We start from the raw sequence: 25,800 nt of genomic DNA on the forward strand, positions 1-25,800 counted from the left end.
GTTTTTACCTTGATTGGTTCCGTGCGCTTTAGGCTTACGAGTTTTTGGAAATTCAAGCCGCTGGTAGCAGCTCTTACCTCAGGTATGTTTTCTTTGTCTTGTTGCTCAGTGTTATTCGAGCTATGGATACTAGTTTTGGCTTTGCTACTTTTTATATTAGATTTTCCTTGTGTCCATGGTGTGTTTGTAGGAAGGGGCCTGCATTGGCCGCCAAAAGATTTGAGGTGAAATTGTTTATTCTGTGATATTTCTTTGAGTTGGGGAAAGCTGGCTGCAGTTTCTGGAAAAAATGGAGAAGTACTTGCCTGTTTGACGGTGTGCTTAGATCTAAGAGAGTCAAGGGGCTCGTCGACTAGTTCTTTGGCCTCCCAGAAGCCCAGGCTGTCGTAGGCCATGATTTCTTTAATCTTTTTGTTTTTAAGGTAGTTGGGGCACGACTGATCAAAAGTTCTATGATCTCCTTTGCAATGGTGGCATACACTCTCTTGGGAGGTAATGGGGCACTCATGTCTGTCTTCTGTGGCTTGCTGGCCGCAATCTCTGCATATTTTATGACCTCTGCAAAACTTGGTGGAATGACCGTACCTGAGGCAGTTCCAACAGGTTTTGATGGGTTCTACATATGTGTGAACTTTGACATTATAGAGACCGAACAACTTAATGTAGTCTGGGATTCTCACACCCTCAAACGTTACCAAGATGGTCTCGGAGGGGGTCCATTCCCATGCTTGGGTTTCTTTGTTGACGATTTTTCTGTTCATCCGGTGGGCTTTTAAGATTCGGCAGGGTGAGATGGACTGCTCCATGAACTCCTCCATGGTGACATCCGTTGGAACACCTCTGACAAGACCTGTTTTTTCGATTTTGAATTTGGGAATGAACGTTTGAAATCCTTCATTGGCTAGTGAATTATTGAGCACAAAGTCATTCGCGAGGTCTTTATTCGGAAATTTGAGTTCAACACCTGCTGGGCCTCTTGATTTCAGGTCAATTGCCCCAGCTTTGAGAGAGCTCACCGCCCTTGCGATGAAAATGAGGTTATGTGCCTTTGTGTTTACAGACCTTTCCTTTGAGATTTTTATTTCTACTGTGGCGGTCCCTTGGTGATTTCCAGGATATAGGTTCGGTGTAACGTTTGACCTGGGGCCAGTGTTTACTAATATTTTTTTTTTCTCTTCGCTGGGTGTAGGATCAGCGTCAATAGGAACTTTACGTTTCAATGCAGCACTGTGCTTCCGTGGCTCCTTTCCGGGGCCTGCTTTCCCCCTCCATGTTGGCGGGTCGACGTCCATGATGGCGTCGTTTCTATGATTCCCCAAGCCCAGAGGGCTTAGGAATGAAAAACTCCCCTTATCCTGAATAGACTCTATTCTGTGCACCAATTTAACCGTGAAAATACTCCTCCCCCTTGCCTCCAGACGTGGCGAGTCACAAAGTGTACTTTTTGAGTATCTTAATTAAAATAATCAGGAAACACAGACACAAACTCTGGCACGCGTGCAATGAACCAGAATCATTATTCTAACAAGCACCACACCTCTCGCCCTCTGGTGTTAAAATGCCCAAGTTTGTCGTGGAATAGTTCATATCGTCCACGCTAGATGGATTTCTCGACAAGCTTGGACGTTTTAGCACCAGAGGGTTTGAGGTCGAAAAATAAGCGCCATCTAGCGTTGAAGGTAACGAACTATTCCACGACAAACTTGGGCGTTTTAGCACCAGGGGGTTTGAGGTCGAAAAATAAGCGCCATCTAGCGTTGAAGGTAACGAACTATTCCACGACAAACTTGGGCGTTTTAGCACCGGGGGGTTTGAGGTCGAAAAATAAGCGCCATCTATCGTTGAAAATAACGAACTATTCCACGACAAACTTGGGCGTTTTACCATCCGGATTTCCAAAGTGCCCGGAATATTTCGAAAATGCTGGCGGCCTTGCGAAGAGGTGGCATGTATCTTATAGCTAAGGGAATAATGGGGAGAAGAAAACAAAGGTAAAAATGGGGAGAACACATAGAATTCTTTGAAATTATATCATTTATTGCCATAGATTTACATTACTCAGAGTTTCCGATTGTCCTTTATATTCTTCAGTAATTAAATTCACTTTCATAATTGATTTGACGACTTTGGGTACCTTCGATATCGAAGATATTATATAATTAGATATAGATATAATTGGAGTAACCAATCGATTAAGATTATTTAAAGATTTCAATATTATTAAAATACGTAAGGATGTACCTCAGTGATAAGTACACCGCAAATCCTCTATTTTTTATTTTAAATTGTAATACATCATTTATTTAAAAAATAACTCGGTATGGCAATCAGATTTGGTCATCAAACTCCATAAGGTGAAAGGTCTATTCGTATACCTTGTGTGTGTTTCGCATAGCATCAAAAGAAAAACGGTAGCTGGGAATATTTATTGTATTTCTTTTACAGTTGCGATTTCTACATAGGGTAACCTCGACAAATGAACAGCATCGATAAGGAGTCGTACGTATACGTCATAATACACGCTGATAGCGATACGCACTTTCGTTCGAGAGGATGTCACCTTCCGATAGGTTGAAATCTGTCTATTTGCTCGTAAAACGCGATTTCACGATGGTAATGCTATTAAACATTGATTCGTGCGATACGAAATCTTGACAAATATTTAAATAATTTTTTACGAGAATGCCAATCGCTGCATGTGAACACAGACGAGGTATACCTCGTCTGTGGTGAAAGGTCTACTCATATACCTCGTCTGCGATTTAAGTGGGCAAGAATGCAGTTACTTATATAGATATTACTGTAGTTATTATAATAATAATAAGCTTTAGATACTGTTTATTAATTAGACTGAAGTACATATAGTCTCAAGTTAATGTGTATTATGCTACAAATATGTCTTTCTTTGTAAGCCTAAGATCTCTATTCGTTTAATAAATACAATGCAATAGTATCCTCGATATCTAATTATTTGATCCAACAAAACAGTATCAAAATACTATAATCAAGCTGAGTCACTGGCCATTGTTAAAATCATATGGGATTCATCATGCAATGTGTAGAAGTTCTGTTCAATTCTCATAATCCCAAAAGGACTAAGTAACGTATGATTGTCTCGCGGTTACTTTGTATTCTAAGGGATCAATGACTTTTTCTAACAACAAGTTATAAAAATAGGGATAACAAACATTCTGTGTATATAAATTCCAAGCGTATAAATTTATTTTAGTTCTGGGGAGGACGTATACATATATATATTTACAGTGTATATATACAGTGCATTACTTTATTATTATAATAATATTAATCTTTAGACACTATTCTTGTCAGAAGACACCGTTAACCTGTGTTTTAGGTTAGCGATGTCTTCTGACAGGAATAGGACTGTTTCTAGACAAGTTTGGGCCTTTGGCGTTAATAGTGAAGCATTTACAAGTGATCTAAATTATTGAGTACTCGATTGTTGCATTAATAAATAAATTAAAGTTAAATTTCGATCGTAAATAATTGGGACGCCATCTAGCGTGCAAAGAGGTGAATTATTTCTCGACAAACTTGGGTGTTTTATCGTAGATGTCGTCTTGATATATATAGATATACAGTGAATTACATAGTTATTATAATATTAATAAACTTTAGACACTGTGCGCCTACATAGGTCGGAAAGTAAAAATGCCTGGGCAGTCGAGAATCTCGACTCGAGACTCCAAATAATATGCCGTTGACGATAGGTCGGATTTCAGTTGTTCAAGAGCGAGAAGGCAAATGTGAGCCTTGCTCTCTCGACTCCCACGAGACGGTTCGAAATTGGGGTAGCCCCGAAGAGTTGAGAAAGAGAGCATGTGTCAATTTGCCTTTGTCGAAACTCTACGAGCTTACGTACGCATGATTTGGTATAGTGTGAGTAGTGCACCCGGTGCTCAATCTAGCATCTCCGTAGTTTCCTCTACTATCACTTTAACGGCCTTTAATTCCACATTTGGTCCGGTAAAAAAGATGTGTAAACAAAACCACGTGTCTGTACAATAGTTACAATAACGAAGTTACACAAACTACTTTTTATACAAGTTTCTGAGTGATTGCATAGTGCCCAACAATTCGTTATATTACAATACTTCCTTGCTTGCAAGTGTAAGTAGAATTTTAGCATGGCATAGAGAAACTGAATCACCTCTACCCCTATTTATGTTTGTTAAACTCAAATGACAAGTTGCATCTTGCAGCCAACAGCTGTGAAACTAAAAAGTCCCTGGCTTAATGTAAAGCATATACATGTATATTTAGTGTGACAGCCAGGGCCGTTTCTGTATTGTTGGCCACCTCGGGTGTAAAAACGATATTGTCGCCCTAATTAATATAATAGTATTTAATGACGAATTTAATATTCAATACCTATATATACATAATTTTAAATAGTTATTATACAGGGTGTTCGGCCACACCTGGGAAAAATTTTAATGGGGGATTCTAGAGGCCAAAATAAGACGAAAATCAAGAATACCAATTTATTGATGAAGACTTTGTTAAACAGTTATTAACGTTTAAAGTTCCGACCGTACTGAATTTTTTTCTCGAAAATGTGCAAGATTTCGGTGGTATGTCCGTTGACCAAAAATGATTGCAATTGACACACCCAACTGAAAATAATTTTTCCAAAACGATTTGAAATTTTTTTTTTCCGTCGAAAAATTTCACACCTTCTCGAATTTTTTTCTAGAAAGTGGGTAGGATTTCGAGGGTATGTCTATTCACCAAAAATGACTGTGATTGACCCCCGCAACCGAAAATAATTTTTTTAGAATTAATTAAAAATTTTTTTTTTCGTCAAAAAATTTAGGCACCTACCCCTGTCGATTTTTCTTAAAAATTCGTTTTTCATTTTTAGTAATTTTGTTTGACGCCCTACAGAAAAGTTGTCTAATACTTTTCTGTAGGTACTCATGAGCTCTACTTCAGAAAAAAGTTTCATTGAAATACATTCACTATTATAGGAGTTATGGCCGTTTGAAAATTGGTCCACTTTTATGGGGGTTTTCTCATTTTGTGGGGTCAAGGAACAACTTTTCGAATATTTTTATAATTGCTACATATTCTACACTAAAATACGCGGCGTTTGGCTTTTTGAACATTAAAATCGTCCAATCCGTTCAGAAGTTATGGTGTTTTAAAGATTCGCATGAAAATTCAGGCAGACATTTCTGGTCAGAAATTATATTTTCGGTAAGGAATTTTTTTCTCGAAACTGAGCAGGATTTCGGGAGTATGTCTATTGACCAAAAATGCTTACAATTGACCCCTGCAACTAAAAATAATTTTTCCAAGACGATTCGAAAGTCTTTTTTTTCATCCAAAACTTTCAGCACTTACTCGAATTTTTTTCTCGAAAATGCGCAAGATTTCGGTGGTATGTCTATTGACCAAAAATGATTGTAATTGACTCCCGCAACCGAAAATAATTTTTCCAGAACGATTTGAATTGTTAAAAACTTTTTAACGAAGCTTCCATCAACAAATTGGTATTCTTGATTTTCGTCTTTTTTTGGCTTCTAGAATCCTCTATTAAAATTTTTTCCAGGGGTGGCCGAACACCCTATATAGAAAAATGTTTTCTAATTATTGTATTCATAAAATGACACATAGTTACATGGTAGACTACTGAAATGGTATTTAAATTTTATGCTAAATTTACATTTTTAAACATTTATATTTTACATATGTTTGCTTTATAAAATATATATTTGAAATATGAGCTGATCGGTCGTACAGTGTTAGTAATAATGATATTATAGTTGTATATTAATTATATATTTTTTATTTAAATATGATTTAAATAAATTTAAAAATAGTCCGTATAAAGTGCTGTTTAGATTTTTTTTCACCGGAATAAACTTGTCAGTCGATTAATATTACTGTATATAATAAAGATATAGTACAAAATATGAATAATTTTAATATGCATTAGTGTTGATACATCGATACTTTTACGTTGTTCTATCTCGCTCGTACTCGATGTCGTATTCCATTTATTGGCGTCTTTGAGTTCGACCATTTACGAGAAAAATTTTTGTACCGACCTCCGATTAATTATAACTGGCGATTCTAATTTTCGATCTTTAAGCAAGGAACTACGTGTCATTTATTCTGCAATGTATGAAATTAAAATTCTTTTGTGCAAAGTTTCAATCGATAATTTCATTCTGCATTTTTTATATATTTCTGATTATTACCGTCGATTGTTCTATGAAATACCAAACACCTTGCGTGAAGTTAAATTAACCGAAAATGTTAGGAGTAGGAAAAGGAAAACAATCTGACAATTAATAAGAAGTATCGATTTAGTTAATGGCTATAAGATCAATTTTCAAATGCCTTTGCTTTTGTTATCATCACGATAAGAGACTATTTGCTGTTCCGTGGTAACAATCTACGTATGTACATAAAGAGATATTTTAAGACATTGTACTCGAACACAGGCAATATAAATTTCAATCATCGTGCATTTACGCCCTACCAGTGGAATTGGTTGAGTGTCAACTGCATTTATTACGTACACGATCCTACAGTTCACTTCCCGATCTTCATTCGTGTTGCGGTGTCACAGCGTTTCTATTTTCGGAGCAAAGTTATATACTCTGGGAATTTTCCTGATATCGATGAACAAATTATTTTTTTTATTTTTAATGTAAACGAGAAATATCGTTCTAACGATTATTCGGTCAATTTTTCGATCTCGTGATTGTGAATTCGATGCCGTTTGTGATTTTGGAGTAAAATACTGGATCAGGTAAGAGGGAGATATACATACATTACATCATATACATATTTTATTATGTACTAATGCTAATATACAGAGTACTAATATATTAATATACAGAGCACTTCAAATAAAGTGTTACAAGCTGTTTCTTTGAAAAGTACTAGTCATGGAGATAAAATTCATTTTTATTTTGTAGGGTTCTCGGGATTCTTTTACGTGATATTATGAGATATAACTGGACACTTTAAAGGGGACAGTGTGGAGGGATGTCGTCTATAATTTTTTAAATCAATTATTTTCATTCTATTTCATAGCTTTTATTTGATATTCTTGTAAATATTTAGTAAATAAAATCGTCACTGAGAAATGGATGCCATGGCAGTCAATGCCTTGAAACGTTTCCAATAAATCAGATTCTCTCCTATGGATTTATGCGAGTTAACCATATCCGGATGAAATGGAAGTAACTATGTAAAGGAGGAGGGGTAATTGAATCAGATAATTTTTCCTTCACGTGGATACAGTATTAGGATATCTTCTAAATTACTATTAACAGTCAGATGGCGTGGGTCATTTCTGACCCACGATTACAAGTTTGTACGTTAGAAAATAAGTTTAAACACTTTTCTGTCTTTCTACTAAAATCCACATATTTATGAAGTATAAATTTAAATAATAAATTTTCAGAAACAGGGTGTCTCCTAAATTACTATTAACAGTCATTTCTGACCCACGATTACAAGCTTGTATGTTAGAGAATAAGTTTAAACACTTTTCTGTCTTTCTACTAAAATCAACATATTTATGAAGTATAAATTTAAATACTAAATTTTCAGAACCAGGGTGCCTCCTAAATTACTATTAACAGTCAGATGGCGTGGGTCGTTTCTGACCCACAATTACAAGCTTGTACGTTAGAGAATAAGTTTAAACACTTTTCTGTCTTTCTACTAAAATCAACATATTTATGAAGTATAAATTTAAATACTAAATTTTCAGAACCAGGGTGTCTCCTAAATTACTATTAACAGTCAGATGGCGTGGGTCATTTCTGACCCACAATTACAAGCTTGTACGTTAGAGAATAAGTTTAAACACTTTTCTGTCTTTCTACTAAAATCCACATATTAATGAAGTATAAATTTACGATTTGTTTACAAAATTATACTTTATGTTTACGATTTGTGTGCAAAGTATTCCGAAGTTTTGATTGGATAGGATTGAAGGTTTCAAGCTCGTTTTAGGTACTCGATTACTGGGGGCATCTTAGTTTTTCTAAAAAAAACAACTGTTTTCAATAGATGAGTATTAATGGTAGATATACAAGGTGTTCGGTCACCTCACGGAAAAATTTTAATGGAAGAATCTAGAAGCCAAAATAAGATAAAAATCAAAAATACCAATTTGTTGATTGAGGCTTCGTTAAAAAGTTATTAATGTTTAAAGTTCTGTCTGTAGAACGACAACCTGCGAACAACTGCGTGCGCATAATAGTGGTTCTCACTCACAAAACTGTATAGCTGTCGATACATCACTAAGTAGAGTTTCTCATGCTGAGTGAGAACCACTATCTCGTATACGCAGCTGTTCGCAGATTGCCGTTCTACAGGCGGAACTTTAAACGTTAATAACTTTTTAACGAAGCTTCAATCAACAAATTGGTATTCTTGATTTTCGTCTTACTTTGGCCTCTAGAATCTCCCATTAAAATTTTTCCCAGAGGTGGCCAAACACCCTGTATGTGTTCCGGGGTCTCTAAAAGTTAACCGTTCGATTATTAAGACTGCTATCGTTATCAGATTCCTATAATCATCGCAATGTTCTATTGTTAAATAAAAAACTCGGTTTGACAGTTCTTTAAAACGCTTTCAGAAATATACCGAGAATGGAAGACTTGGTGCTAACACCTGGTCAACGTATACGACCACCAGGCAGCGATCGATTGGCCTCGGACCTCCTGGAGAAACTTTACGGCCTGAAGGCAACACGCGTGATCGAATTGAACGCGTACGATGACAGAAACTACCACGTGGTTTGCGAGAACCTGTCCCTGAATCCTCACGCGACCACCATCAGCGAGCACGGTTACGTGCTGAAGATCGTGAACTCTTTAGATTCCCGGAAGGGTCACGTTATAGACGCGCAGACCGAGATGTTGATCTTTTTAAACCAACGGAATGTCAGCTGTCCCGATCCCGTAAAAAACGTGAACGGGACGTATCACTCCTTGGAGAAGTTGGACGTTGATGGTTTCACGGGCAGCTATGTCGTGAGATTGCTCGTCTATCGTCCAGGCGAGCTTCTACATCGCGTGCCTATCACCGGTGAATTGCTACGAAACGTGGGCAGTTTCACCGCCAAGCTGGACGACGTTCTCACAGGCTTCTCTCATCCCGCGTACGACGACCATAACACGTTATGGATGTTGACTTCCGTGCCGAGGCTGCGTCAGTTCACCTATGCCGTGAATAACGCGCTCGAGAAGACGTTGGCGAACCAAGTGATACAAACCTTCGAGCAAGATGTTCTGCGGGTGACGTCGCAACTCGAGCAAGGCATCATCCACGGTGACCTGAACGAACAGAATATCGTGATGAGCCCGAATGGCAGGGACATAGCCGCGGTGATCGATTTCGGTGATGCACATCGAACGTGTCTGATCTTTGAGCTGGCTATCGCTCTCTGTTACATGATTCTGCAGTCTGGTGACGTGGCGATGGGCAAACACGTCATCGAGGGCTACCAAGTCGTCAGGAAGCTGACGGACTTGGAGAAGAGCATCCTGAAGGTCACTGTATGTGCGAGAATCTGCCAGAGTCTCGTTATGGGAGCTTATTCTCATATTCATGATCCGCAGAACGAATACCTGCTGGTTACTCAGAAATCTGGATGGAGTTTATTGAAGAAACTTTGGCCCCTTGATCGGGATGAAGTGCTACGTATTTGGGGTTTGTCGGATTGAAGGGAATATAATTGCTTATACGAAGAACATGAACTTTTAGGACAATGTCAAATGGTTGTTCAAGATTACTTCTTCCTTCATTAATGATGCTAGTTTCAAGACTGAATTATTTCTGTACCTGTAATTTTTTGGTGAAATTACAGTAGACATTAGTATAACGCAAAGATATAGAACTGTATAATTTTCATTGAACTATTCGATGCAGTTTTATAATCTCTACCTAAAAGTATTAGGTGCTTATGCTCTAAATCTAATAGTTTACGAATTATACTTAAAAATTTTTAAGTTTTGAGAATCCTATGATTATTGACATTGTAAATATCCCTATTAAGAATCTTCAGAAAGGAATAGGATTAGGTATAAGGGGAATATGATTTCATGTAGATGATTTATTTATTATTAACAAGTCTAATGTGTTCGAAAAGTCAAAGATATATGGTATTTATAAACTTTCAGGAAAATCATTTGTCTACTTTATATTTTCATTTCTGTTAATATTTTCATTACTTTATTTCAAGTATGAACTAAACAACGTTAGGAAAGTAGTCTAATGTTACGGTCGGGTGACCTTGAACGGCCAATTTGCTTTAATGCGACTATAGCAATATAAGTATGGATTTATTGTAGACATAACGTAACGTAGAACTGCTGACTTTTTATACTGTTTATATTGTTATGGTGAATCTTATATTGTCAATTATTGATGACCTTCAAATACCATTGTCAATTTGTCGAGCAATAAATATAGATTGTACACAAGTTATTTGCGGTTCTATTGAATCGAAGTTGTCGAGAAATTATTTAAGGTACTGTGCAGTGATATATCCTCTGGTTTTATTCGTATTTAGGCAGTTACATATTTACATAGATATAATGAACAATAATGCTCTTCGTATAATAGTGTGAAATAATTTTACATAACTATATCGTGGTATATACAAAAATGTAGGTATAGGAAATCAATTCTCGGAAAATCGTGTTACTGGCAGACGACATTACAAAAATGCATACATTGTGTGTAATTGGATCGAATAACAATTACCGTGGACTTAAATACCGACTAAAATGTTCGTCGAAATATATCGATAATGTACAGAATTTGCACGTAAGTATACCGTAAGACAATATATTTCGATCCTGGATAATACGCTCATATCTGCGCTTAAGGTGTAGAATTTTAATTTTTTTAATCCGCGTGCGCTTTCATCTTATTTACGTAGCTTGTAATATATATATATATATTTTTTTTTGTTTAATCTCGATTTCAATAATATACTAATTTATTTATATCTCATTTCATTTACGTCAGCTCGTTTTGGCAAACTGTCTAGCTGTGTTGAGGCAAATTCGTTGATAGCGAAAATCTGTTTACAGTACCGTACGACCATGACTCAAATAAACGCAAGAAATAATCGTATGGATTTGAGTTTTATATTTAAACAAAGTAGACATATCTTTTTTTTAAATATATGTATATTCTCGCTGACATTGAAGAAAATTAAATAGCACAAGAAGAATCAGATTATTATAATCAATTACAAATAAATGCGATCGTTCGCGCGGTTAGCCGCGCGCGACCAGAGGCACACAAGTAAAGTTGTTTAACTGTTTCGATTAACAATGGAACGTCATGTTAACGAATTTTCGCCAGAGGTTATTAACAAAATAGTATATTACAGTACCTATATAATTTTATTGCTTAGAATCTATTGGCTTACGTTCGCCCGACGAGGCGTTCGTAGGCGCTTAATAATTCATTTATTAACTTATGTCGTTAGTAACTTCAATAACTTTTATCATCCGTTAACTTAACATCCGTCGATCATTAATATAATTTATACTTTGCATCGTCGAAATCAGAGGTAACGTCGCAATAAATACGCATACATTTACTCCGAGGAAATGTAACGAAGTAACAAAAACATGTCCAAAGAACGATACGCGCGGAATGTATGAAGACTCTTTGGAAAAATGAAAAAAACGAAACAGAGAAAATATGGTTTTTGACATTCGCTGGTGCCTGATGGGGAACGGTGAACACCGAGAACAGTTTACAGAAGAAGCGTAGCGTTTCAGTCTTCGGGTAAAAATGATTTCACCGCGCGTTTTCAAAAACCTAACCGAGCGGATCGATCGATCGATCGTGCGTGTCGTCGAAGTGTACGTAAAAAAATAAAGCCTCGAAGAACGAATTTTTTGTGCCGTCCTTTACGGGAGCGCGGTCGAGAGAGAAACTGTACCGTTCAGCGCCTCAACCCCTCCGTAACAGTTTCATTCTAACATTTGAATAGCTTCAAAGCTCGTCTTTCGAAACACCAACACGAACCGCGACGATCTATCGTTCGCGACAGCTTCCTTTCAGGATACAATTACGTTTTCTACTATTCCGCTCTCGTTGAACTTCAACAATATAATTTCTGAAACTTCTTTTTTTTTTGTTCCGTTTTGGACGAATGCCAGGATTCTCTCGTTCTCCCCTGGGTCACGAGCATGGACAATTAGGAACGGTGCCAAACTAACGCGTTGCGCACGTTCGAAAATTATAGCTTTAATTAGCACACAATTAGGAATTAGATTCTTATTGGGGCACGAAGAATCTCGGTGCTCAGACGCGAGTAGGTTGCTTCGAGAGCACAGAGAAGCGCGAGAACACGCGGGAAAGATTGGGGTGGAGGGGGATAATTACCAACGGAAATAATTTTGGTCGCTGTTAAATGTTTCTTACGTATAGCGAGACGAACATGCTCGAAAATTCGAACGCGTGCGTGATCTCCCCATTTTTCTTTTCTCTATTCGTTCGATTGACAAACATGCGTTTCAGGGAGCGTTCCAACAAACGACGCGAAGGTAATCTTCGGACTCGTTGCCTCGACCGACATATTTCCCACGCGTGTTTCTCGACGCATCAATTTCGACTTAATTTTATTTTTCGTGCAATAACAATTGCTAGCAACTTATCGGGCTTAGCGACACGACTGACAGCACTGCTTCTGATAGAGGGGTACCCTGCACATGTTTAACACCTTCACCCTGCCGCACAGCTGTGAGTGGTCCTTGCAGTCGTCTGAAAAATTGCAAACAATGTTAGTATATTTAATGTTGGGCATTAACTTTTAATTCTAAGCGTGATGCGTTTTAACATTTATTATATATTTAATATGTAACTTACAATTATATATTTGGATTAATAAACACATTAGTACGTTTTACAAAATATATCAAACCGGAAAAGAGGGTAACCAGCGCGGGGTATCGTTGACAACTTAAACTATCTCTAACATTTAATTTAAACAGCCCAATCTTTCTTGGTTTGCAAAAGCACACAGTAGCTAATGAAAGTATTCGTACGCTTAGATTTATGATTTTTAACACATTAAATACAATGGGTGAAATTTCTATAAGGGCACTACTATTTTTAATAAAAGTGTTATAGTCCAAATTATGTTTGCCTTCTGAAAACAATTATACGATATTTCCATTGGTAGACACTAATAATAAGATATAAATTGAACGGTTTCAATAAACACTTTACAACTGTTTCCACCCTAGTGCAAGATGGTGTAACATAGTTGTATATTGAATTTTCGTAGGTTTGTCATTGCTGTAAAATCACAATTAATACACATTGGCTGTTGATATATTGGAATACAATGTTGGTACCACTTGTAAGAGACAGACTTGTAATCCTTTCACATCCATGTATGTATACATAAATACGGAGTGCATATTCTAAACCATCATTGGCAATAAGATTAGATCAGATTTCAAAGATTTTAGTCTTGCAGTTTTGTGCTTTTTCTAAGATATGGATAATGTTACTTGTACTTGTGATGAAGCAAAACTGAGGAAGACATATTCTTTTTATACGAATTTTGTTCTAACTTCGGTCAACATTTTAATGTTTCTCTTTCTAAAGTGAGAACACGCGAGTTTGTTCACGTGCATTATTTTGCATAGACTTTTGACAGTTTTTATAGAAATTGTGTCCATTTTTCAATAAGTAAAGAGATAAACGTTTGTAGTTAAAAACATATTTAAATGAGAGGTTCGATACGATTAAAATAATAAATTGACATCTTTGTCATCAATTTAAATTATTGGATGACCTCATATTTCAGTAGGAATATCTTACCAGGTGTCTGAGGACACGGTGGACCTCTACACGTCTTCATAACAGGTGGTCGCGGAATATCTCTGCACGCGTTGCCAGCTGGTTTTTTCGTTCCGAACCAAACGCACTGCAAGATTCTATATTTGATGCCATCTTCCTCGCAGGATGCTGTGCACTATTGAAATTGGCAAGTGACAATTTTAGCAAACTATACATTTTATAAATGTCTACAGAGCCAAGAAGATTAAACTCTTTAAGCACTTAATACCAAATATTATCCATAATTGTGAAATCAGAAACGGTTACAGATCAGTAAATATGAGATGCTGGAAAGTACCTAATTTAAGTAGATGAATGTTACCCTTAATCTAAGCTCGGCTTCCCTTACCAAGGTGACGAAAACGCGCAGCGCTAATCGGTGGGAGGATCGATCAAGCCAATCCTCAAAATCGTCACCTTGGCAGGGTTACCTATCAAGCTGATCCTAAAAAATAACCGTAAGTCACATCCGCATTGTAAACCCCGCGATGTTAAGGTTCCTTAAGAATCCTTAACAACAATAGAACTTAAAATGTAACGATCACATGGAACATACATCGGACCATTCGCCGACTCTCCACACTCCCTTGCAGGCGTCGTTGTAGCACTCTTGCCTTTGCAGAGGTTTGGTGGTATCGTCGCATTCGTTCAAATCGAGCAGTGTGACGTTTTGCTGACTGTCGTTTGCGTCATCCATTAAACGACAGGTAACGTCGCGTTTTTGCATCGCGGTTTTCCAGTTGAAACATCTGGACGTCTCGCAGGGGGTCCATTCGGTCGTGTGCCATTGGGGGCATTTGCCGAAACCGCATGGTCTGACTTTCTGAGGTACAGAATGTCCTGCGTCCTCACACAGTGTCGCTCCTATCACTGTTCGCGGTGCTACGCGAGAAGAATTTCCAAACGGTTTTGACGAACGTACCGTACACTGGGCCCCACGCATCTTAACACACGCAAAATAATTTTTTTAATTAGCTGTAACGTACTTTAGGAGGATAGGTGACGGGTGGTTGGTAAAGTTACGTATACGTGATTGCGGTTATCAAAGTATTAACTCGGGTTTGATCTTTCTTTCTCACTGAGTTGATGGATGTAAATGCATGTTAAGGATTGAACTCGAATAGTTCTAGAAATTCACATAGAATTCTGGATATAAAAACCTAACCAGGAATTTCGTTACCTGAAATCCACTTCCTCCGCAAGTCAGAGAGCACTTCGACCAATCTGTCGTCACCCACTCGAACACGAGATCCTCGGTAGTATCTGTTTCGAATAACATGGTAAAGTCAAGTTAACTACGCTTCGATGAGTTTGCATTGCTCAGATATAAATTTTGAAAACAGTTATTTCAAACAAAAATTACGCCAAAAAAGAAGTACAAGTACTACAATGAAAAAATTGTAGAACTTGAAATTAACTTACATAAACGTGAACAAAATTACCAATATAATTCATAAAGAGTATGAAACTGTGAATTTTGGATCATACTACAAGATCGTATGGCTTGAACGAAACGTGGTATTAATGTATAATTGACTCAACTTTGCTGCGTTTTTCGATGAATTCAATCAATTATTTTGCACAAGTATACACTTGTTTGTTGTACCCACCTAAAATAGTGAGTGACGCAACTGTAGAGTCCACGGTGTTGTTTGGTGCAATCGTCGTATTAGCCGTAACATCCAAAGACTTGTTCATTTTCTGTGTTTCTTCGTTCGTTGATTGCTCTCGAAAATCAATCGCGTCCTCGGACGAGTTGTCGCCATCTTTTTTGTGCAAGTTTTTCGAGTACTCATCCTTCTCCGTTGTGGTGGATTCTCGGTTTTCGATCGATGTCAATTCGCTGAGATCTTCCTCCACGTCTCTGGTACTTGATGTTCGACCGACATCATCAACTACGGTATCATTTTCCATGTGGACCCTCCGTTTCGTCTTTTCCTCTTCTAACATTGTCCCGTAATCTTCTGTCCTGTTCAAAATCTCCATTTTTTCGTCTTTGGTATTCGGTTTCCTCGAAGCGTCGTTCAAACCTTTCAGCGACATCGTAGAGAAAACGTGTTCAGTTTCAGAATTATCGTAATTTCTACGATTGGTCCCTTTCCTGAAAGATTTCACGGAGCTGTCGTGGTTGGTATTCGACTCTGGAATATAATAAACCTCTAAGCCAATGTTGTCCGAAGTGGTTTCTGGTTTTGCGGTTTCTTTGCTTTGATCTTTGGACGTGGAGTTCCAACGGCTCTTAATATCCGGGGTGTTCTGCCATTGTCTTTTGACGTTCTTAAGGGATTCTTCGATGTAGTCGTTGTCGAAGTTCGTAGACGTTCCCGGATCGTTATAGCTAGCAACAGGTGTGATCTTCACTGGGTTACTATGCTGGAGTCCGAATATAGATTCGTCCAAATCGTAGGGATCAACGTCTATGAATATCCTTTCCTCGTCTGGTCCGAAGGTCTCGTCCGGAATGACGGTGTTGCGGTATAAAGTGTCCAAGTTCTCCTCTACGTTTTGGTACCTCAAACCGGAAGTTTTGCCTGGCATGGTACGTTTTGTTACGATTGTTTCCTTTCGCGTGCCATCGACGAACGTCAACGGTGCGGTTTTGTGAGATCTTCCGGCAGAATTTTCACTGTGGAACGGCCAATATTCCTGTTGGATAATTAACAATTAAAACACTCATTCTGCGCTTTTCGTTAAATGCACGACTACTGAATAGGAGAGATACGCGTGTTTTCAGGTGAGAGAATGATTTGTCGAGATATGAAGATGTTCGGTGATTTCATAAATCTTTACGTATTTAATTTCCTCGATTTTTAAATTTTTTATTTACTTATACTTAATGTAAAAAACTAATACGTTAGGTTATAAATTACAGATTTGTGTGAAGAATACAATACGAATTATTATTAAAACAAGTCTTAAGTGTTTCTTAACTTGCTTTTTATTTTATAGACTGGAGAAAATCATATAAGAAGCTGATCACTATGTGAATGGTTGATAGTTTGTATGCATCTATAGATATTTTCCTCGAGTACAATTTACTTACCTATAAATACACAAAGACTTATGAAATTACTTTATAGAAGTAATTGCAAGAGACAGTTAAGAAAAATATGAAAATATTTTGAGTTTCATTAAAAGAAATCTGGAAGAAAAGGAAACTTAATGTTCGACGATTAATTCAGCTGGTAAATGTGGCGCAGATTATCTCACCTTTAAACTCGATATAAAATAAGTTAAGTGCGGTACGAGAGTAGATGCACTTGACGATGCAGTCGACTCCACAGATTCGTGATATCCTGGCTGATATATTTACACCGGGAATATCCACCATCACATAAAGTTAATCCATACATATAGGTAGCAGGAAAGTAAAGAGTTGTAGACGAAGAATTAGTTCACCATGCGTTCATCCAGGTTTTCAATAATATTTTTCGGACAGCGGAATTGAGGAAAGAGTACGGCTCGGATTTTTGATCTGGTGATCTTACCTGGTTTTCTGAGGTTACAGTATGCTCTTTGTGTATGAGCGTCGAATCTGGTGGTGTCGGGCTAGTTTTTTGTTTCCTCTGATGCGGCTTCGTCGTGGGTTTACTTGGGAAAGCTCGTTCGTGGCTTAAATCTTCGCTGTCTATAGGTACGAAGAGGTTCCCGTAGGCGGCTGTAGGAGATTCAAAGTCGTTTATGGCAGTGCTTCCATGTCAATTTCTAATTTCTCTTATAGAGTAAATATTTTATTATATTAATATTAAGGTAAAACTTATTAGGAATAAATTTTGTTCTAGTTATAACAAGTCATTTAACGAATGGTCGACAGTTTCTGGTCATCACCAAAACTATCAAAAAAGAATATTAGAAATGAAAGAGAAGAAACATAAGTTACATAGTGAGAAATTACTGAACAGAGATGTACATATGTGTTCAATTAATTCTAAATATCTTTCTTCTTGTTTTGAATTTAAAATAAAACAAAAAATAAATTGTGATCGTATTAATTCCATAAAAATGTTAAAATACGCTTTTACCCGCGCGATCAGTGTAGAGACTCTCTCCAGAATTCGCCGGCGCGGAGTCCAAGTTTGCGTTTCGTTGAAAGTGGACGGAATTGCTCAGTCGTAAATATTCCTCGCTGCTAATCTGTTCTTTGGAACGAAATTTTACGATCAGCTGCGTCTCCGCGTGCGAATTTCCCGCTGAAACAAAAATTTATACGATACTCTATCGTGTTCGATCAAGTTCGTTCGATAGGAGACATGCTTGACTTTTACCTATGCACGCGTAGATACCGGAGTCCGCGTCCGTTATGACGTTTATCTTCAACGCTCCCTTTTTGCTGATCTTGTACTTCCTTGATCTCCTTAATTCCTTGTTATCCTTGGTCCATTTGATTTGCGACCTGAAAACGTTTCGATTTTAACAGAGGCTCGTGCAATTTTCATGTTCTAGATATGGAAAATCTCCTCCTTTCATGTTAAGCTGTGACATTTGCATCCACCAATAACGATTCACAACTTGTTGAAACCGACGTTTTGTTAAAGGTTACGCTTCTGTATCGAATAGTTTTATTTTAACGCTTTACTAATTATATTATAAATTCTCAACCATTGCTACCAGTTTAGTCTCAGTTTATAATAAATAGTTTCAACAGTCTTAAACTTTCATTGACTCAACAAAGCGTATCTACCTCACAATAAAGCAGCTCTATTAAAGTAAAACATAATAGAGCTAGAAACAAAAGTGTTGCATGGATTAACCAACAACTCTTTGTCATCATTCAACACGATAAATGTTTTAAGTTATAGGTGTCCACATATACTGGCGATTGAGTAAATGCAAAAAATAACGATGCTATAAACTTTTCTACACGATCATGTTTCCGAGCAAAACAGACAGTGTTTTCTTTACTTGTTTACAAGTACTTTAAGTTAAGCAATTAAGTGGTGTATTCTTGTAGTGTGTTTAGAGGCATCGATTGGCATTAATTCAGTCCTGGTTAAGTCTATAAATTAACAGAAACAAAACCAGGTCCATGACCCGGATTAGTGTTACATAACAGTGAACAGTAAACTCACTTGTCGAATTTCCTAACGGGACAACGGATTTTGATGGAATGCGTGCCTTGGAACACCTTTGCGACGCCACCGATTTTCAGATTCACTTCCGCAGTTAGGTCCGTCTGATTGTACGTCGTGTTTTGGCTAGAGATTATCGGAAAAAGACCAGCCCCCATGTCGGGACAAGCTCTGGTGTTGCAGGGCATCTCCGTGGCGGGCTTCTCCGACATGCATTCACGATCCTTGCGACTCTGTCTACGTCCCTGGGCCATTACTTGCTCGCAGACCACTTTGCGCCTCATCACGCCCCCATTGCAAGTCTTCGAGCACTGCAACACGTCGTCGATCGTATCTAAATCTCTTTTCTATTTTCCGTTTCGATTTTTGCCATTGTTTTTCGATAGCGAACGAATTCCATTAAACTAACGCGATTTGTATTTGTGATAAAACTTCTTTCACTTCAAACTTTTCATTTACAAAACATATCAAACATATTACATTATTGGCTTCCAGTTCTCTTGGCTTTATCAGAAGAATGTCAACACATTTCAAGAACTTTAGCACATTAAATATCCTCTTTAACTTTCTAGTCCTTTCTAATCTTGAATATTGTTCAATAATAAATAAATTCCTACGCATCGTTTCTTATAAGTTGGACAGTCCTATTCCAATTACTTGTTATCACTACGACCCAATTTTGTCAAGATCAGGATTTCTTACGCTTGTACTAGTTTGAACTAGTTTTTAATGCTACGACAAGAACTACTTGAAATACGGAATTATTCTATATTCTATCATTTAAATGTCATTATACATACAACAATTGGATTAATCGGATTCTTGTATAAGTTAATCTGTTTAGCCAGCGTCTTAATTTCTTTAGCGGCTCTCTGTACTTCCTCAAAAAAAAAAAAAATCGCTAGTGTTGCACGCATCGTACCTTACAATATGTATAATTGATGCAATTTCTATACATATTGTGTAAGTGTTTTGTAACAAAGGGTGATTAAATCCATAAATAAATAAATAAATAAGATGAAAAAATAATATGAAAAAGATCCTGTTACAAAAAATTTTTTTTTAATTTTATATTTATTTACAGAAAAAAACCGAGTGATTTACAAAAATGATTAGTCCATCGTGCGTAAATTATAAAATTACATAAGATTGTTTGACCTCGAAATTTCTCTAAAGATACATTAAAAAAGTCACCAGATATAGAGTATTTATTAGCAGTAGTGCTAGTGCGAGTAATAGTACCTGTATTAAGAAAAGGAGATGTATAGTGCTTTGAGACGAAAGTGCGAGTAAACCTGAAGGATTTTAAAGAAAATTATGATAAAAACAATAAAAATATGACGCTTACAAAGTATTATAATTACCGTAAAATAATTGAATTTTTCCACATTAACGTTTAACACTAAACCTGCCGACACTTCATATCTTTCTCTTTTAAGTCGCATATTTTTAAAATCTGTACAAAAATATCCAATACTTTTACTCAAAATATGCATGCTTAGTACATTAACTTAATCCAGAAAATTTACGAACTACCTCGAAATTTTTATCGGGTAGAAGATAAAACGCCCTAGAAAACGATTTTTGTTTCAAGTCGATAACATAGTTAATTCCAGAGAAAACAATTATTTACAAAAGAATGGTTGGATAGTAATTAAGCAAACATCCTGTATTTAAATTTATTTTCGATTAAATAAATAATTTATAATCCAGTTTTATCGCACACCAGTCATAAATATCAAAATAAATATAGAAGACAGCATAAATTATAGAAGTAGCTACATGCATTAGATAGAGAATGAAGAGCCCTTTAAAATGAAACTTATTTCAAGTCGATAGCTTAATTAATTTCAAAAATATAACGATTTTTATTTCAAGCCGATCGCGTGGCTGGTTCCGGAGATATAAGGGTTCGAAGCGTTTGATTACTTTTCATTGTTGACATCGGCGGGAGGTCATTGACCTCACGCGCTCGAAGTGGTCGCTCGGTCACGTGCGGGAAAGAGAGGTCCGATGCGTTAGACGGAGATAGAGACAGTTAAATTAAAAAAATTACCCCTTCACATAAATTACGATATCTCCAAAATGGAAAATCAGATCGACATAAACCAGAACCATTTCAAAGAGGAAGCGTTGCCGCTTCTAACAGTAGTTCAGTCATGGACAAAATACTAGTCATTTTGGAACTGCACGCGTGTAAAATTTTAATATTTACAATACGTGTTAATAGTCTTTCGTTTAAATTACGATATTTCCAAAACGGAAAGTCGGATCGACATAAAACGAAAATCATTTTAAAGGGAACCCTTGCCACTTTTAACAGTAGCTCAATTATAGAGAAAGTTTAACTATTTTTAATATGCGTTGTTAGATTACGTACGTAAGACAGTAGAAACTGAAAATTCTCTCCTTTCATCTTTGCTATATGTATATTTTCCATTTACATCGGGAGCTAACTAGAATTTGATACCAAAGTTTGTTCGGTATTTTACAAAAAAATATAAATCGTTCAACTAGTTAGATGACCGGTCGTGGTAGGCAAGACAAACTACATATTTTTCTCAGAAAACAAACAATAAGAATAGAAGTGAATATTGAAAAATTCATTGTACGTATACTATAAAAAAAGTCGTGAAGTTAAATGACGCTAAAATAACATTGTATGCTAGAAATTCTAAACGAAATTTAAAATACGGTGATTTGACCGGTCGTGGTAGGTTTAGTGTTAATGTAAAACATGAAAAATATTTTTTAAAAGCTTATTGTATGTTTTATTCGTAGAAAAAGATTCTTTTTATTGTTTCCTGTAGGTTTGTGATAAAAAATTGATGAAAATACCCTCTGCTTTGATGTCGCTACGGTGATATAACCCCTTAAGGCGAAACCAAAGGTAATCGCGATAATTCGATTTCGACGCTCTTTCGGATCGTTTAATTCACTGAGCAGAGAGAAAGTACCTTGCCCCAGTCTCCCGCACTCCATTCAACCGGGCAATCCAATACGTTGCAGTATCGTCGGTCGGTTGGCTGCGGCTGTGGGCACATGTGGTTTGGCACAGGGACTGCCTTACCTGTGGAGCCGCGTGTCACTTCGTGTATGCACGTGACATCGCGTGTCTGTATACCGATCCCGCATGGGCTCAAGCATTGCGAGAATTCACTGTAATTCCATCTGCAGATGGAAATTAATTGCAATAATTAGCCTTGCATCTAATGATGCTTGAAACGATACGAACAAAGAATTTCTAGAATAAAAGACATACAGTTAATCCCACAAGTATTCGTACTTTCATTGCTTATGGGAGAAATTTGTTGAAATGAAACGATGCATATCAAATTTTGCAATAAACTTTTTGCTATAAATGAATACATGTGTAAAGGCTATTTATATCAAATTATAACAAAATTGATTAACTGATAAAAAAAATATATCGATTTCACTCTACATAGTACGTAGTAACAGTCCACAAAAGTATTCGTATCATTTTTAGCAAAATCAACAAAATAATTTCTACAGTTCACAATCGGTTTAGTGAGTTGTTATACATTTATAAAAATTTGTAATATTCATTTCTTTAAATAAATATAGTAAGTCATAAACGTTAATCCCTAAAACCGTGTTTCATTATTCAATGTATGACATTAAGTGCAATTTTTTCCCGTAGGATGATTTTGATTATTGTACTGCAAGATAATTGCAAATAAAAAGGATTTTTAACTTTTCTTGAACATTCGAATTTTATACTTTTAAATTACATCCTTGAAAATATTATACTTATATTCTCGAAGTATGCGAAGATAATAAAATATTAGAATGTATACCCGTATATGTATAATATTCTAGAATTAAATGAGATAATTTAAAATGTTGTCAATGTTAATTAATTCTGTGATCGATCGTTGCGTTACCTAGGAGGGCAAGGATGATCGTTGCAGACCCTTATCCTGGCTTCTGGTTTCGTTTCAGCAGTGCACAGCAACGGCATTACGGTCTTGCCTGTGTCGTCTCGTACGCAATTTATTATCAGGTTCTGAACACCTAAAACATCAAAGGAACATCGATATCGTGATCCTCGAATCGATCGTCGATTCGTATGTTGGGATATCTCTATCTCTGCTTTGGGCTAAATCGACGACGTAATCGTTTGACTTTAATCTATTGGTTCGATGCAATTCAATCGGCTGACTCGTTGCTAAGCACTGCTAATTACATAATCGCGTTTAATTATCCCGGATAATTAAACGCGCTATGCAAAACGAACGCAGATCCGTTCCGTTGATCCTTTCTGATCTGATCGTTGATAATTCCCTGACTTATGCTTGCAGCTGATTAGCGTCGACTAGAATGCAGTATTCACAGATTAGAGATTGGCAATATATGGCTACGTATCAAGTAGATAAATCCATTAAAGGATTCTTTAAATGTTGATAACGTCTCTCGAAGGAGTACCTTGCGATTCAACGAATGGTTCATGAAATTAATAATAATTCGCGAGGCAAAATAAGCTCAAAATGTGGAATGAAATTATTTCTTATAATGCTTTGTTTTTGAAATAATTTAATTCGAAAATTTGTCGTATATTTCAATACGATTTGCCTGGTGTGTACGTTCTCTACTCTGTTTCTATAAGTTCGTGCCGAGTTCTGTAGTAAACGGATAAATATTGTTTTTTTAGTGATTAACTCTACTATTTGAACTTTCAAAATGTTAGTGTCAAAGCATTTGATTGATACAAATTTTATATTTAAAATAAACTCTCTTAATAATGATGCTTAACACTAAAATTTGACAAAAAGTATCCAAAGAAATAAACTCATGTCTGAAAGTGCTTTGTTGGATAGATATAAGTTTTTAAAGATATTTATGATTTATCGTGACAGTTATAAGAGATGTTCGAAAATTCTCCTTCTGCAAGAATACAGGCTTCCATTCATCGAATTGGACGAACTCCTTCAAACATTCTATCTGTATTGGAAATAGTAGTAAATGTATTTTGAATACGATCGAACATTTCTTACAACTGCCACAATAAATCATAAATATTTTTAAAAGCTTATATCTTTTCAATGAAGCTTTCTCGAACGTAATACGAACTTTTCTTATCCATTTGACCTCAATAACACGTAGTATCAATTTGGTCCCTTTTTGGTCACCCTGCGTATAATTACAAAAATTTTCGACGAAGCATAGTTTACGAGATAGTTCATCTTGTCTCATAACGAGACACTCTGTGCTAAGATCTCTTACCTCCGAGGCAAGTGGCGCTGCAAGGGGTGTAACCAGACTGCTTCCACGAGTAAGTGGTCTGCACGTCGCTTCCTGGGGCGACCTTGATGCCACCGTCGTAACTGCTCCCACCGGAACCGCCAGCCGAAGATCTGTAGGTGTCCGTCAAGCTGGGTTCGGCGTATCCGCTGTCACCGACTGTGTCGATGCCGTAGGACAGCCTGTTCTCTATCACGGGGCATGGCTCCATCACGCACTTCTCTATTTTGGTTGGTTTCGGGCCCGAGCATTGTCGGTCCGGCAGATTGGCGATGGTCCGACTGAACTCGAGGAATATCTTGCAACGGACGTCCCGATGCCTGGTCCCTTCTCCGCAGGTGACGCTGCACGGCGACCATTCGTCGGCGATAAACCTGGAGGGTCGTTCGTTTGATGATTCGCGTTTAAAATCTCGCTCCTTTCGTTCCTGAATTCCTTTCGGAGCTCCTCGGTAACTCGCGGGTTCAACTTGGGGCTTATTCGGGATTCGAATTATTTAGAAGTCTTCGATACTTCGATAGTCGAGGAGTCGATCGAGACTCGAGAATAGACTTCTAGATTAGATTCGTGGCAGAGAATATTGGTCAAGGTCACTGACCGATTATCCCTCGTTTTGAAGCTATTTGACTGCTGTGCGTTAAATCTATTTGCACCGTCCCCTTGTTGTATTTAATTTTATTGTAAAATGGTGGAGAACGGTTTAACCCACGATCAATATGGATTATTCAAAATATACAATATTTTCTACCGTATGCAAATGTTTGATGTATTACAGTAAGATATAATCTTAGTAGTCTAAATCAGGAGATTTAAACCTAGGATTTTCATAACTGAGTTTAAATAAATTAGTCCAAGAAATATTACGTAGAATTTAGCAGATCTCAAAAAAAGTCGTGTTACGATAAGGTTAAGAACTCGTATTCTGTAGACGGGACTCCAGAAGTCGTTCAGAGTTCAAGAAGTTCTACGGCGAATGCAAAATGCAGATTCGAATTCCGGACGGAATAGTCGACCAATTCTTTCCTTTCCAATGGTCTGACAAGACGAGGCAAAATATGAAGGAAATTTGTACGAACGAATCCGGGTATCTACGTTTTCTTTCTTTATTCTCGAATCAAACGTCGCATAAGATACAGAATTTATCGGATTCTTTAGGTTATTCGTAGCTCATAAAGCGACGTGCACGTCTGTCCAGTCATCAATTGGATCGTATAAATAACGGTCGATTATTTCAGAATTACGTCCGAACCTTCGTCTTTCGTTCGCTTTCCCCTCAACGCGACTCGAAACCGGACTATTCAAACTTATTCACGAGCACCCAATTTCGTCTACCAATCAACGATTTCCTGCCGGCAACAACGCTTTCAATTTGCTTCCGCCCGAAAGAGTGTTTCGACCTATTTGTGCGCCATTCTGATTATCGTAGATATTGTATTTTTGCAAAATAAACGAACGTAGATGATAAACGTGTTTTTTTCCACAATTTTGCTGGGGTCAAGGCCACGCAAATCAGATCATTCACCACCCACAGTGCCACGACACATGATTAAAAATAAAAATATGTTTTAATATGTAGGGTGTTCGACCATCCCTGGGA

At 37.0% G+C, this 25,800-nt stretch overlaps 2 protein-coding genes across 4 annotated transcripts in view; one reads left to right on the forward strand and one right to left on the reverse strand.

Annotated features, from left to right (window-relative positions):
- Positions 1-6,438: 6,438 nt before the first annotated feature.
- LOC143347045 (hydroxylysine kinase) overlaps positions 6,439-25,800 on the forward strand; it is a 414,097-nt gene continuing 394,735 nt past the window's right edge. Inside the window, exons 1-2 of one of the 2 annotated variants that reach the window (XR_013080542.1) lie at positions 6,439-6,784; positions 8,630-9,776. Coding sequence is in view for 1 of the 2 variants with exons in the window: in XM_076775881.1 (XP_076631996.1) it covers positions 8,643-9,719 (1,077 nt within the window). In the remaining variant the exon portion in view is untranslated. Of the gene's footprint in view, positions 6,785-8,629; positions 10,321-25,800 lie in introns of those variants that run through there. The other variant, XM_076775881.1, reaches the window with a different exon arrangement.
- Nolo (ADAMTS-like no long nerve cord) overlaps positions 11,671-25,800 on the reverse strand; it is a 581,281-nt gene continuing 567,151 nt past the window's right edge. Inside the window, exons 12-24 of one of the 2 annotated variants that reach the window (XM_076775875.1) lie at positions 24,186-24,577; positions 22,847-22,976; positions 21,896-22,109; positions 18,939-19,249; positions 18,135-18,262; positions 17,892-18,059; positions 17,358-17,527; positions 17,080-17,169; positions 15,480-16,515; positions 15,050-15,132; positions 14,426-14,812; positions 13,852-14,005; positions 11,671-12,783 (exon numbers count right to left, since the gene is read on the reverse strand). In XM_076775875.1, the coding sequence (XP_076631990.1) occupies positions 12,683-12,783; positions 13,852-14,005; positions 14,426-14,812; positions 15,050-15,132; positions 15,480-16,515; positions 17,080-17,169; positions 17,358-17,527; positions 17,892-18,059; positions 18,135-18,262; positions 18,939-19,249; positions 21,896-22,109; positions 22,847-22,976; positions 24,186-24,577 (3,364 nt within the window). In that variant the 3' untranslated portion in view covers positions 11,671-12,682. The remainder of the gene's footprint in view (positions 12,784-13,851; positions 14,006-14,425; positions 14,813-15,049; positions 15,133-15,479; positions 16,516-17,079; positions 17,170-17,357; positions 17,528-17,891; positions 18,060-18,134; positions 18,263-18,938; positions 19,250-21,895; positions 22,110-22,846; positions 22,977-24,185; positions 24,578-25,800) is intronic. The other variant, XM_076775876.1, reaches the window with a different exon arrangement.

Source organism: Colletes latitarsis, chromosome 10, assembly GCF_051014445.1.
Source record: "Colletes latitarsis isolate SP2378_abdomen chromosome 10, iyColLati1, whole genome shotgun sequence".
Lineage (NCBI taxonomy): Eukaryota > Metazoa > Arthropoda > Insecta > Hymenoptera > Colletidae > Colletes > Colletes latitarsis.